This window comes from Falco rusticolus, chromosome 1 (genome assembly GCF_015220075.1).
Source record: "Falco rusticolus isolate bFalRus1 chromosome 1, bFalRus1.pri, whole genome shotgun sequence".
In the NCBI taxonomy this organism is placed as follows: Eukaryota; Metazoa; Chordata; class Aves; order Falconiformes; family Falconidae; genus Falco; species Falco rusticolus.
In genome coordinates this window covers 77,235,255-77,250,387 of record NC_051187.1, presented here as the reverse complement: position 1 = coordinate 77,250,387, position 15,133 = coordinate 77,235,255, and the positions used below count along the sequence as shown (strand labels likewise).

Below are 15,133 nucleotides of genomic sequence, written 5' to 3'. Positions count from 1 at the left end.
TGAGACCAGATTCAGCTACAAAATAACCTACAGAAAACCTCCAGCCAACCAAAGAGGCAAAAAAAGACCCAGAAATCTGCATGTGTTCTAATGCTAACGTAGAAGGCAGAGTAGAGTGGGAAGGCCCGCACAGGACAGCTGCTTTCGGCAGTAGCGTGGATTCAGATCATTAAAACCAATAGTAAAACTGTACCTTAACAGCTGGTGAGCTCTGTGAAGTATAATTCTAAAAGAATTTAGAGAAGATGGTTAAAGCATAGCAACCGTGTATTTGTGGCACCCATACTTTCAAAGGAATAAAGTCAGAGCAATGCAGTCCTTCTGGGCAATGTGCCATCTCATGAGAGGCATGTTTCTGCATCTTGGTCGAGTGGTCAGCTAGGGAAAGATGAGGAAAGCATGTTTTGACTAAACCTGAATGTGGTTTGTACAGTTGGTTTACCGAAGCCATCTGTTGATAACGGACTTTGGTGTCTTCTTGCTCTGGGAGAGGGCACAGGCCAACAGCCTTTGAAGTTAATGGGCATCTTTTCATGATCTTTAGTGATGGCTTCATTATATCCAGACTGAAGTTTACCCTGGTGCTAATATGCCTTCACAGTCCCTAAATACCACTTAAAAATTAAGTTTATTTCTAAATTAAGCCATTAAATAAGGCTTAAATAAAACTCATCCTTTATACTCAGCTAAATTTTATGAAGAGAGAATTAGGTGCTCCATTCTAATACATCCAGCTGGAAGGTTTAGGTTAGGTTACATAGCTGTGTTGTATGTTCTCATACTAGGAATAGAAATCACGTTATATTTTTATGCAGATTGTATTTGCAATTATACAATTGTAAAATTATATATTCCAAGTGAAATAGATACTCTAAATTTAGAGCATGGTTTTAACAGAATCCAAAATGCCACATTATTGAAGCCTCTTGGCTGTAATATGAGCCTTCCCTGAATATCTGAATTCCACTTACGTATTTGAAAGTAGATGAAACAAATAGAAAACAACGTAGGCTGAATGTTTGTAGAATTGAGTGTTTAGGAAGCAATTGTATCTCTAAGGTGTCTTTTCATCCAAATTTGCCTACATTTTGATATTTAAACTGAAGTTAACTAGGTACGTTTTACTCCTGACAGTTCTGAAGTCTAGTGGGACAATCTCAAGTTGCAAATCTGTGTGAAAAGACAGAGGCTAAAACTACCATAATTCACATTTAAATATACCCAATGATGAATTTCTTTGGGTTGACTAGAATAATCTCCACAACCATGGATACCTTAAAAAAGAAATTGTCACAGCCTCTTTGGCCCTCCTTGTGGGCACATACAATTCCTCCTTACCTTTGCTTGACATTCTCTGCATCAGAGCTTGCCACTGGCTTCTCAGTAGGGAGGGATCTATTTTCATTAAGGGGCAATTTCATTGCTATTTAGCTTCTTAAAGTATCTGCAAAGAAGGTGAGATCTGTAGATCACTGAAGAATGACATGTTTGATTAAAACACATTTTTTAATTAGTTTTGAGGATGAGAATACAGGATGACTGTGGCAGCTTTGTTCCACTTTCTTAGGGAAGAGGAATCTCTTTCTGTGGTGCTTGCTTTTGCACAGATTGACACATTGTTTTAGAAAAAGGAATAACTGAAAGTTGTCACATGAAATTTTTCCTGTATGATTAACCAAATAGAAAACTTCCCTGGAAAATCTATTGAAATTTTCTTAGCTCATACTAAGAAAAAATACAATCACTGCACACATGAATCCTGGATGCTTTCATATTTTTGCATGTGGAAGACATTAGTACAGTTTTATAGATGATCATACTGAGATTTGCGGAGAATAGCAAGATTCATTCCTCATTTTGTTGCCGGCAAAAAGCTTATCATTCTGCAGAGCCTGAACTGGGAGTGAGACAATTATGCTGCCCATTTCTCCACTCTCAGTGTGGCCAACTTGTCATCGTATGTACAAGACAGTACGTGCTGGATACAGTTTTGCTGTAAGGTACCATTATCCTAAGGATAATTTGTGCAACTGTGGCATTTTGATAATGATACTTTTGGAATAAGTGTAGTAAGAGGAGAATGGGGAGCAACACATCCCTTGCCATCCGTTGGCTGTGTGAGTCTTGTGAAAGGATTTGAACTTCCTTAAGTGGCATCTGTGATCTTCCAACTAATCCACCATGGTGCAAATCCATCATCTGCTGGTTTGTCACCCGTAATTAAGGGCTACTTAGACATAGTCAAGAAAGGAGGTGGAGCTGTGGGACACCGCTAAATGGGAAAAATTAAAGACCTGACTGATTTTTTTCACCATCTGGAGAGTATATGTTGCAATATGTATTTGGTTGTTCACTACTGTTTATGGTAGGGGAACCCTTCACACCGAAACCACTTTAAAATGGAAGGGTGTTTTGCCTGAAAGAGACTGCAGCATCTGTCTCCCATGTCTTTTTGTGCAGCTAGTGGTAAGTGGGAGGTAACCAGGGGAGCTGGACTTGATGCCGTGCTACTCCTAGTAGCCAAATGGGAGCACCAAAGTAGAAAGCCCCAGTATATAAAAAGGAAACAGCACTAATATGTAGCATTGTGTAATAAATAGATTTCAATGTGCAAAAACAGAGGAAGTGGTTTATTATGATGATGACTTTTCTACCTACATTCATCTGTCCTTTTCTGATTGCATCCTGATCGTAGTCTTTCTTATTCTCACTGCTTTCTTTCCTCCTTTTCTTAGGCAAAGCTTGGAGATGAGATTCTTGACTACAGGGATTTGGCTGCTCTTCCTAAAAATAAAGCCATCTATAACATTGACCGCCCAGATATGATCTCCTATTCTCCATATATCAGTTACTCTTCAGATGACAGGCATAGTTACGGGGAGGTACTGAAACATGGGTATTTTTCATACTAAGAATTTGAGATTTTATGTGTATCATTAAACATGTTGATGAACACTCTTAAACATGCATAATTAAAAAAAACCCAAACAACTAATTTTTATCGGTTCAGCTAATCGAGTCATGTAATCCATTCATTCACAAGGCCTTACAAAAAACAAGCGAGATGTTCATTTCACTTTTTAGTTTGTGGAAATTAAAGAATTGTTTTCTGTGATCATTTTTTAAACAGATGACATGTAATTAAAGTATGTTTTCCTGAGAGGAGTTCTGCATGCATGTGGTAGGAAACAGGAGCCATTGCTAATTATAATGCAAAAATCAGAAGCGAAGCCAAATGTCTTTCATGATTTTTTTAATTTTTTTTTTTAAGTGTACCATGTTATTCTGGTAACACAAAAATGGTATCACTTTCCTATGCACAAATTTCTTTCAACTATCCCTTACTAAAGTTCATGCTCATGTCATGCATGCATTTCAACCTATTCATATGCAGAGCTAATATTACACAGTTTGTGCTAATGAAATCTAATTTAACGTAATCTTAATACTAATTCTTTTTTTTGTGAAACGTATTTGTATATAACTCCTGTCATGCAAGTTAGCTTTTCTTCCCTAACCATATTAACCTTTCGTTTGCATTTCTAATTTCTTTTATAATTTTAGATATGTTTTTACAAATCAATCCTCTCAGGTATACTAGGTGTATTAGCCAGAAATATACAGTCTAGAATGGAAGTCTCTTTGTTCTCTGTAGGTGTAAATGAATGGGTAGAAATAAATGCTATAAATAATAGCCATACTCTTTATAATGGCCTTACTCCTGCTATCACACCTTTTACACTTCATCAGTCCCACTAAAATCTCTGCACTCCTCTGAGGTGAAGCACAGCACATATCTTAGGTTTTGCAGACTGTTTTCCAGACTTCTTTCTGTACAATGCTGAACCACAGCAGCTCCATTATAATGCTTTCTAGAAGATTTTAAGATTGTATCTGGTAAAGGGTTCAAGTGGTATTTAGCTTTCTGATTTCACAAAAGTGAAAGCAGTTGCCTAGCCCTGAACCTATGGAGTATAAACACTTCCCTTCTATGTCAAAGTCCCTGGGTGCTGATAACGTTTGTGGTCCTCTTCAACTGCCCACTCACATCTAGGCTTGGCAGAGGTGCATAGATTAAATAACCTTCTGCCCAGCTCGGCTCCTGTGAGGACACGTGCATTGCATCCCTTCCGAGGTGATTCTGAGCTGTGCTTGCAATCCAACATGTGCATTGTCATGGTGCTGCAAATATTTATACCCTTGCTGCTGCCGGGGGGAAAAAACTCAAATGCTGTCTTCCACATTTCAGCACCCAGGCTGCTACCTCCAGCTGCAATCATTTCAGTAGATCTGCTCAACTGAGCAGATAGAGCATTTAATTTTGAAAGGAAAATGAGTGAACAGCAAATTATCAGATTTCATTGTTTAATTAAAAATTAAATGGTACAGATATTTTGCCAGCCCTGAACAACAAAGTTCTACTCCACATTTTGGAGGTGCTTCGATGCAGATTTAGCTAGGGCTTGAGTGTAGTTTCAAGCAGTTGCTTTACATGGGAGCTTCCCTACTAGCAGCACTTTCTGTGGCACTGGATTTACTCCAGGATTTTGTAGCACAGAAATCAACAAAAGCTTCATATGAATCTATTTATATCTTATTCCTTATTTACTTATTTAAAAACAAATAAAAAGAAAGATTGCCCTAACTTAATTGACAGGTGTTTTTCCTAACTGTATCATGTATTATACATGGATATTGATATTTTTAGAGTAGTTCTCACAAGTAACATCATGCATGAATTTGTATCACTAATTTGTTGTGTGTTGCTGTTTGCAGTCACCTCAGTTGCTCTCTCCAACACCTACTGAGGTAATCCCCAGTGCCTTTGTTCTCCTGTTCTGACCCATTTTGTGATGGTAAACCTGGTCATATTGATAACCAGCAGTGTCTGAAATATGGGGTTTGCCTCCTGCCTCTACAGTGCATGGGGTTTTATAATTCATGTTTTTCACAGTGTTACTTGTGTTGAATACATGCTCTGCTTCTGGATTGTCATCTGTATGCATCTAGCTCCACTGTCATCCATGTTTATGCTTTCCAAAATAAAGGTTATACGATGGTCACTTCTTCAAGCTCTACTAAATAAATTATATTGGGAAATACAATTTATGTTTATATGTGAAGCTGCCAGCGTGAGTTGACTTGCATTAATTCTCGGCATAGTTTTCTCTTCTTTTTTTTCTGTTTATTTTTTTATTCCACAAATAGTTTAAATTCCTTACATTATTTGCACACACATAACTGTTAAATCATTTGCACATATCTGAACTTCTGGGTCTGTACGTTGATGTGTATTAATGATCAAAGCCAGTCATTGTTTGAAGACACATCACCTTGGAAGCAATGATAGCATTTCACATGGTTTCCCATACAGTAACTCAATTACATATTGCAGGCCTGCCTAATTTGTCCACTATCCAAATTTTGTGTATTGCAAAATTTTGGTAATAGTGGAGGATTTCAAATTTCCGTTAAGGACTGTAAATGACAAACTGTCACTATAAGTGCTGGTTAAACAGAGAAGTTAACCAATAGAGATGTAATTTAATAGGTAGTTTAAAAATAAAAACATGCTTTATTTAATATTGGATTTCATGAACTTGATTGACTGTTCCTTACAGAGATGCAAAGGTAAACAAAAGGTAAGGTCTGAAACAGTCAATATGAAATCTTGGTGTTTTGGAAGATTATAAGAATTTCCTTTAAAGTAGCTACCAGTTATCAAACTGTCAATACTGTTAAATACCAAAAGTGACACTGGTGTGGAGGTTGGTGCTGCCATGATTTGTGTTATGTGACTGCTCCCATGTTACCCAGCTTTGCCATGCTTGCAGTCTTTCTCTAAAGAGTCTGTGATCAGGTGCTCAGGCATGATCGTCTGCAAACTTGTCACCAGTTTTGTTGCCGGGATTTTTATTAGAGGAGAATCCCACTGTATCGTGCAATTGGACGCATCATAGACCATTAGCTAACGCTCATATGATATTTAAGTATCGTCACAAGACTTTCTAGAGACATTGCTGTACTGCTTGTAACTGTCTTCACTAGGCTTAGAGTAGATATTAAATAACGTAGCTACTTTGGGAGGGAAACATCTCAAGCTGGGCACAGAGGAGTTGGTGGCAGGCAGGAGGCCTGTGGAATGCTGCATGCTTGGGAAGGCATCAATTGTTCTCTGTTTTTTTGTATAATTTCTTCTGAAACTGATACTAAAGCAATAATGCTACTTACCACTATACAAAACTGGGTGGGTTTTTTTTCATTTTTGAAGGTGCAGTCAGTGAGTCTGGGGTGGGGTGGAAGGGACAGAGCACCCCTGAACCAGAGGAGAAAACTGATGATGCGAGGACGTTGTACTTCTCTATAGAGTCAAAGATAATCCCAGGGAAACCAAATTCATCTAAAGATGAATGGATGGATATGATTAAGTTGTCCTGACAGGGACCATGGAGAGAGGGATGGGGCGAAGCAGGATCTCCAGAGTGTTTAAATGATGTGTGGGAGTCACACAGATGCCTAAAGATGTCCCAGTATTCATGAGAAGTGACTGACACCTGCTATGGTATAGTATATCCTCACTCACTCCTACTGGAATAGGAGAGGGGAAACATTTTTTTCGAGTGTGACTTTCCATAAGGGAGCATCTGCAGGTTACATTGTTTTGTTCTAATTTGAAGTTAACTCAAGCTAATTCTTGCTTGTCTTAAAAGAAACAAGAAACTTGATTTTGCTAGTTTACAAAAAGTCAATTCCACGTCTAATTCACTCAGTAATGGTTTTACTGTTAAGAAGGCACTATATGCAAATGGCAATTGTAATTTTACTAGCTATAGGGTGAGGGCTTTGAAATGGGTGTACATGGTTTTAAGTGGTTGAAGCCAAGGATTTAGTGGGAAATGGGTTTTGCTTTGCACGATGCTGCAGTATTAATGCTAATGCTATACATGACTGTATCAGTTACTTAGTAATCACCATGTTGTATTATGGTGTGCTGGGCAATTTATACAGCAGACACAGTCATTTCTGTAATGCAGTGAAGCCAACAAATGCTGATTTTTGTGTTGCCTGTAACCATTATGCATCCATTCATATGGGTACAAAGTTATTATAGTGCTATCACGCTAACCTGACCTTGTCTTCCACCCACCCACATATGCCCAGGGATTTATACTGTCCTGAGACAACACTTCTACAGTGTTATGTTCTTTTCAAATTATATTGTCATTTTAAATTCATGTATGTGCTACCTTTCCTGGGAACACGGCCGTTCTCTGATTCTTGGCAGAGCTGTTTCAGTCACACTGCAGCGGAGGTACTTACGGCTGAAAGCCACCTCATTTCATTGGGATTGCATGGAGTGTTACAACAGCATTGACTTCCATCTACACAGCACGGACACGTGCAAAATGGCATGTTCTTTCCCTGATAACATACATTTCCTCGCTTCCTCTCAGGGTGACCAAGATGACAGATCTTTCAAGCAGTACAGGACATCAAGTCCTAGCTCTGCTGGCTCGCTGGGCTATGGTCGCTACACTCCAACGTCACATTCTCCTCAGCATTACAGCAGACCAGGTAATTGAAAAGCAGCCTTTTTCATTCTCCAGATTTTTCTTCTACTTTGTTTTATGTCATAAGTAGGGTAGACTCTGGTAGACAGGGGTTTAAGGAGGAGTAGCTGTTCATTGCAGTGGTTTATTTACAGTGAAACAGCAAGTCCCATGGGAAGAAAGGAAACAAGTGCTTCAGGAATGAGTATCTAAGAAAATGAAAACAGGCATCTAGAAAGATTGATTTTATGTATCTGTAAATGGAAGATAAAACAGTTTAAAGGACTTAATCCTAGTCCCATCCTGCCTGAAGCTATGCATTCAATCCACACCTCTTTTCAAGGAATGGCATGGTAGCAGTGAATGCACACAATGCCCAGAGTATGATCCAGTGACTTCATATCCCTTCTTGTACCGCAGGGTTATTGCCCGTGTCTCCTCTCCACAGTGTAAGAGCTGGAGGAGTGACTAGGGGTTCTAATGGCTGGATTTTGAAGGCCAAGTTGCTATAGCTGAGAAGCTTACAGCAATGTTTATTGCCACTTTGGGCTGTAGTAGCAGCTGTGTTGGTGCTCTTGTTGCACAGAGAGGAGGGATCCTCCTTTTGATCTTTACATGGGAGTCCCTTACAAAAGCCCGTCCGTATTTAGGCAATGTGCAGAGTTTTATCCTTGGAAATAATCAACTAAATTGCTCAAAAACAATTCTGATTTTTCTCCACTCCATTATTTGGGTGGAGAACGCAGAGCATTATTTCCTTGGTGTCTTTTAATTTCGTTGGAGATACATTATAATTATAAAGTGGTTTGGAAAATTGAGAGTTCTTAATCGTTCCAGTGGAAATGAAAATTTTATGGGTAACAGAAACAGATTTTACAGGAATTGAATATTTGTGTTACATAGAGTCTTTGACAAAGTGGAAATGAGATTGAGTATTAAAAATCTATTTGAGAGAGGAAAGATTAGTCTCTGCCGAAGGTCTGCCAGCTGTGTCATGCTTAAGCTTAGCTGCACACTGTTAAAGCAAGGAGGAAAGATGAAAGAAATTCCAAATTAATTCTAACGTTTTACAGCTTCATTGAAAATTTATTAGATAGTCATCCTAACTGCCGCATTTAATAATTGTCATTAGTCCTCCAAAATATGTTATCAGGACGTAATTACAACAAAGCAGAGATTACTTTGAGAGTGTTTTTCAAGGTACTTAATCACATGTCTAACTTTCGTAGCTCAAATAACTTCAGGACGTTTCTTCAAATGCTTAAATTAGCCATGCATCTGAGTGCCCTGGTGTGTTGTGAACTAAATCCTACCAGAGTGCACCAACGGCAGTGAGAACTGGACCCACTCGTAGCGCAGTTCTCTGCAGAGACAAGGCTCTCCCCATTTCATTTCATTAGATCCATTATGAGCATATATCATTCCCTCTTTCAGCTTTTGAATATGCAGATTTTCCCCTGAGTGCAGCTATGCTTTTTGTGGTGCCTTTTCTGGAATATTTTCTGATGCGTTACATTATAAGCATTTTATACGATGCTCTTTCTGTTGCGGAAAGCGCGTGTCCCTTGGTCGAGCACGTAGTATGGCCACTGTGATGTTTTTAGCACTAACCAGAGAAGGATGAAATCTGAAATATAAACTATATGTTTTTAAGCATCAGGAGGAAAACGTTCCTGAAAAAAACGGTGGCATTGTAATTTGTGGCTTTCAGTAAGTGAACTAAATAGTTTATTTTCACTTACTCTCTGTTGCCCCCAGCTGGTACTCAGAGTCTTGGTACCAGTAGCTGCATCTCCCTGCCCCAACACCCAAGCCCTACATCTACATTCAGACATCATTACATCCCTTTCTTCAAAGGTAAGGTCCAGGAATGCAAAACCGTGCTGTGATACTGTAGACTTACTCAGATGTGTTTCACTTTTATGTCTGTGCAAGCATGGCTTCCACTTGGATAAGATTTGTCTTAATTTTGTGCAAGTGCTTTCTTGATGTAACGTGTAAGTTTTAAGAACTGAGGGGGTATGGGTTATTTTATTTTTGCTTTTTTTCAGTGAGTGTTAAGTGTCTTTCAGAAGGGTAGAGGGAAGGAATTAGCTTTTGTAAGTAAAATGAGGGACAGAGTAATTTGAAAGTCTTTTTGTTCTAAAATCCAGGTTTACCTTTACCCTGTGGGTGATGTTAAATAGCGTAACAAGCTTATACGTTGGATCCAACATTGGATGATCTGTTACCTAATGTTCTAACCTACATTTAGGTATTCTTCATATTATTTGTAGCATTACCAAAAATTATGCCAGATAAGGTGGTTAAATCAATATAACTGCACTGATTAGCAATAGTCTGTGCTGTGTATTATAAAACAGAGTAACAGAATCGATTCTCCTTGCCCTTAATTCTTTTTGCAGTGGATATTAACATTTAATGACCTCCATGTTGCGGATGTGAGACAATGCCAAGGAATATGAAGAACCTTTGAGGCAAAAGCTTATTTTTTCTAGCTGGTTAGTTAAATGTCAGAAAGAGAAGACATTCAGCTACCACATGTGTCTTCCCCGGAGTCTGTCCTCTCTCGTAACAATGTAAATGGGGAGGAGACACGAATGGCAAACATTTTCAATGCCTGTTCCTTGACTCTCACGTACTGTTTGATTTAATAAAGCAAAACTGTTCTTCCTGCTGTCATAACCATTACAGAAAAGGAAGTGACCCTCTGCAGGAACCAGACTTGCAAACTCAAGTGAACAGCAGGCACTCATTGAGTTTGGAAGAATAATTAATGCATCTTCACTGGGCTCTAATGCATCCAGAAACAGTTCTGCCCAAAGTCAGCGGAATTTCACTGGTATAAACAGGAACAGAATCAGACTTGAGTCTTCTAAATAACGATTCCCAAGAGAAAAATTTGGAGGGAAAAGCTGATGAGATGAAATTTTGCTGCCATTTTAAAGTCTACCTGCAAAACTCCTTCCCACAAGTAGTCACACCCCCACACACATATTTTTTGAAAGGCTGGCACACACTGGTATTCTCTGCAGTGCTGCTTGAACAGTTTTTTGATCTGTCCCCTAAATTTGGATGATATTATCCAACCTGATGTACTAAGAAAAACCTCTTTCATGTGCTGCAGTGCATGTATTCACTGTATGGAAAGCTCTTATTTGAAAGCCCGCTTGCAATTGCTTAGCAGCGCTCCCGTTACATTGAGTTTCTGTTCAGCGCTACCTGCTGTTGCCCAGAGCAGCAGCAATTACTTACTGCTGCTGTTTAGAGGAAGAAATCCTCAAGTGGCAGCTCCTTGTGCCCGAACACTTATTAGTAAAGTGATGAAAAAATATAATATTTTGCAATTCTGCAGCACTTTTATCAAGGAGCCAAAATATTTTGCAAGCAGTAGTTCACAGTGCCTCACAGTGCTCCTGTGAGGCAGAAAAGCTTGTTTATAATTTCCCTGTACAGGCAGTTGTGAGCCCTGCAGCAGTTGTATAGATTCTCTGCTGGTTTACACAGAGTTAACATCTCAGTCCAAAAGGAGTCAGAGTATTTGCCCCCATCCTCTTTAAGGTCTCTGAATTATTTTCTCTGAGTTGCAGACTGTACTTTCACCTTATCTGGAGAAACCTTTTGAGGATGTGAATATGCTGGTTTTTTCTCTTCAAAGTGGTTACTCAGGGAAGATTATGATTGTACCAATAATTGCTTTTTATCCAGACCAAGATTAATGTTACTACTTTGGTTTTAGAAAAGTGAAATCACACTAATTTAATTTTTTTTTATAAAATTGAAATATAAGACACCAATTAATAATAATAAAAGACATACTCTTTGTAAAGCCAGCACTCCACAATCATCATAAAAAATACTTCTCTAAGATTCTAGGAGACAGAAACATTATTACTGGCAGAATCTTCCTTATGACCTCACAGAGTCTGCATCATTTTTCTCCTAAGAATGACATGATTCATCATTCTTCCAGCAAAAAATACGGTTACTGAGTTTCTGCTCGCTCTTCGGTATACTGTAGTCTTGCTCTCATGAAGTGTAATAGGATGAGCTTTAGTGTACAGATGAATTATTTGATTGTGCTCTTTTAAGGATTTTTGTCTTCAGAATGTCTTCGAAATAAATCCTGTGACAGCCTCACATCCTCACATCAAGAAAACTTCACAGGTCATGCACCTGTGAATGACGGGGTGTGATATTCCAAGTACCTACACTTGGTGTGACTCTTCTTCTCGGGGTGATGGAGTCAGTGAGTGCACTGGCCATGCTGAGCCCTGCTGAATAAGTGCTTTCTTAAAACGTGGTAGAAAGTATCTTTCCTTTCTAGTACAGGAGCACAGCTTCCAAAGTCCATTTTATTCGACATTGAAAGCTTGAAAAGCATTAGTCATCAAACCTGAAAAACAAAAACCTTTTTCTAGCTTAATGCAACATGTGCAGAGATATTAAAGCATCCAGTTTCATGAGTATAAGCTCTGACATCTCCCTCTTTAGGCCAGTTGTTTGTTGCTCAATCCCAAACTTAGACAGCTCTCACTGTAACTCATTATCGAATTTCCCATACTCTCAGATAAGATAAAAGCTGACTAGGAAGGAGCTATAAACAATATACTTTTCATGACAATCCCTTGAAAAGGGGGCATGGTCTGAGCTGTGGTCAGTTGGCTCCACGGACACGAGGTTAAAAGAGCAGCCTACTCTATCAGCAGCCAAAAGACACAGGGAAGTTTTTGTGGTTGACACTCAAGTTCAAAGTAAACCTTTCCAGATTCTTTCCAAGTTAAATAAAATGCAGGGAACAGTTCACGATTCTGGTTTTTTTTTTTGCTCTGTGCTGACCAGTAGAGCAGATCACAGCCTGCAGCTGCTTGTGGCAGAAGACAAAACCAAAAGATTGGAAAATTGCTCCTCTGGTACTTGTGTTTTCTGAGACCTTATTTGAAGTTCTTCAGTGTATACCAGGCAAACCTTAAAAGAGACGAATTCTTGGCAAAGTCTCATTTTAAAGATTTTAATTACAGACCAGATTAAATGACTGTCTGTAGTTCCTACACATAAGTTTTTTCTACATGGGTCTTGAGTTTGCTTTATTAAATACTTATTTTTGTATGCAAAATGAGAAATACAGCTACTCTTGTGTATTTGTCCCAATCAGTGGCAGAATTTAAATTTAAATGTGCATCAGCTTGTACAAGTGGGCTGCAAGAAGAACCTTTTCCCTCATTTAATCCTTAATTCTCCCCTTTTGATCAAGATAGAGGTGATGGCCTTGCAAACTGCTCCACAGAGATGGTCCTTACATCGAGCAGTTTGCAGATCTGCTGTCCCCTGGTACTTGTGCTTGCATCCTGTTTCCTTACAAGTTTATTCCTCTTAATCAATGCTTCCTCCTGATTCCTTGATGACACTTTACCTTATCCCTGAAGAATTACTCTCTGTGTGTGTATGATACCACCTCCTTGGGGTCACTGCTCAATGAGGTGATTATTCATGCAGTGCAGGTCATATATGAATAATATGGGTTTAATAATATGCTATTTTTTAAGTAATTGAGGAATTAATACTCTGTTAAAATCACTTGAAAATGTTCCTGTTCTTTTTAAATTAAAAAATTTCAGTAGTAACACCACATGTAAATGAATGGCATTACAAGATTTTTAAGGTTTTTGGAGTTATAAGAACCTTACTTAAATGAGTATCTACCACAGCTCTTTGCATTCAAACTGGGAGTGACATTGAGTTTCTTCCATTTAGTAGAGATGACCAAGCATCTGGGCAGCAAGCAGCAAAGAAAGAGGGAATTAATAAATGTATGGTGAAGACCTGTCACCACCTCTTTCTTTCCAAAAGCAAAGTGGGAATCAAAAAACTGAATAACTATCCGGTTCCCTGTCCAAGGACATCTTGACTACAAGCTGGTGGTGATGCACCAGATTTTTAGTAATTCCATAATTCTTCTCTTACTTTTTGGAAGGACCGTAATCTATCAGCATGTGCAGTTGCGATTTCAGTTTCTCAAATGCTCAGGTTACATTTTTTCCACTAGAAATCACAGTGACTGACTACACAGTGGTAAGAGCTGAATTGGTTTTAAGTTTTAATTTTTCACCAACTGTGAAAATAAGACATAAAATTCGGAACAGGTTAGTTAGTGTATTGTCTGTCATGAGATGCACAGCATGCTTTTCTGACCTTGTCTGGCCTGGTTTTGCTCCTGTGGAACTCAGTAGTGCCACCCAGTTGGCCTCAGTGGTTTGTGTCAAGGCTGGCTTTGGTGACAGACCCATGACCACACATCCACTTCTTGTCAGCAGAGGCCGAGACCACCTCCATGGGCATGGCCTAGGCAGTTACGGTAGCCCTATAGTTTTATGGCTATAAAACATGTCTCCCTGAAGGCAGAAGTAACTCAGTTACAAGTCTAGTGTCCTGAGCTACTGCACTTACTTTACCCCCCAAAAAACTTGCTATAATTTCATTGTTACTAGCCATTAAATTTGTGCTCCATCCACACTAAAACAATAACGGCGAATTAACAACCATTTTATGTTAGAATAAATGTCATGTTTGGCTTCCAGTTGCTTAACAGTGCTGTAAGTTAATAGGATTTTACAAGTCCCAAAAAAGTAGAGCTTTACTTTTTTGTTTGCCAAGCAGCACTATAATGCCATAGAGTGTGCTTCGGGGAAATAAGCTGAGAGGAAATGAATGGCACCTAATAAGCATTTGACAAAACAAATGAAAACATGAATACGGATCAATCCACTGTATATCTTGAAATTTGGTGAAGTGACTATGGCATTATAGATCCATGACTTGATAATCCAACCTTGTTTTTGCGTAAATAAAAAATGCTGTGGCATGTTACATGTGGGAAAAGTTTGCAATTAAGAAACAAATTGCACTGGTTTTGTCATGGATATACACAGGAATATTTGACTTAACTGAAACATCTGTTTTTTGGTTTAGTCCTGCTTTGAGATAATTTAAACACTACTGAATGATTTCATTACTGGTTGCAGGGGCAGGCCATCAGCCATAGCATTAAACTTTTAAAAAACTTGATTGATAGATTGTTCAGTTAAGGCTGTTCAAAACACATTACAGGATTGTGGATGTTCTTATCCTTTTATTTTCTTCATTAAAGTGTTGTTAAAAAAGAAGCTTTAGTTTCAAAGTGGGGCAGTTTAATCTGGTATTATCTATCAGATACTTGTTATTGATGAGATGTTTGGAGACTGAGCCAATATGCTGTACTGAAAAATAATGGGTTTTAAAAAACCATAGATTTAAAACTGTTGGATTAACAAGTCATTCTGATCAAGCTTTTATGCTTGAAATACTCTACTTTGCTTTCCATTTTTTTCTTTTATCTGCTTTCTTTGCTCTTCCCCTTGGAGGCAGTGAAAGTGGTCGGAGCACTCCAAGCTTATCCATGTACTCCGACAGCAAATCTTCACCTTCTGTCTATCAGCAGGCTCCTAGGCATTTCCATATTCCAGGTAGGCATTCACTGCTTAGCTTTTGATCTTCAATTGCTGGCACCTGTTTATTCTCTTCTGAATGTTTGGTTGGTTTTGTTG

The 15,133-nt window shown here is 38.6% G+C and overlaps 1 protein-coding gene across 9 annotated transcripts in view; it reads left to right on the top strand.

Annotated features, from left to right (window-relative positions):
* ABLIM2 (actin binding LIM protein family member 2) overlaps positions 1–15,133 on the top strand; it is a 143,613-nt gene that overhangs the window by 97,370 nt on the left and 31,110 nt on the right. For 4 of the 9 annotated variants that reach the window (XM_037385492.1, XM_037385509.1, XM_037385515.1 and 1 more), the window contains exons 10-12: positions 2,736–2,882; positions 7,455–7,575; positions 14,951–15,052. In XM_037385492.1, coding sequence (XP_037241389.1) covers positions 2,736–2,882; positions 7,455–7,575; positions 14,951–15,052 — 370 coding nt within the window. Of the gene's footprint in view, positions 1–2,735; positions 2,883–7,454; positions 7,576–9,308; positions 9,408–14,950; positions 15,053–15,133 lie in introns of all 9 variants that reach the window. The other 5 variants (XM_037385523.1, XM_037385539.1, XM_037385549.1 and 2 more) reach the window with 3 other exon arrangements.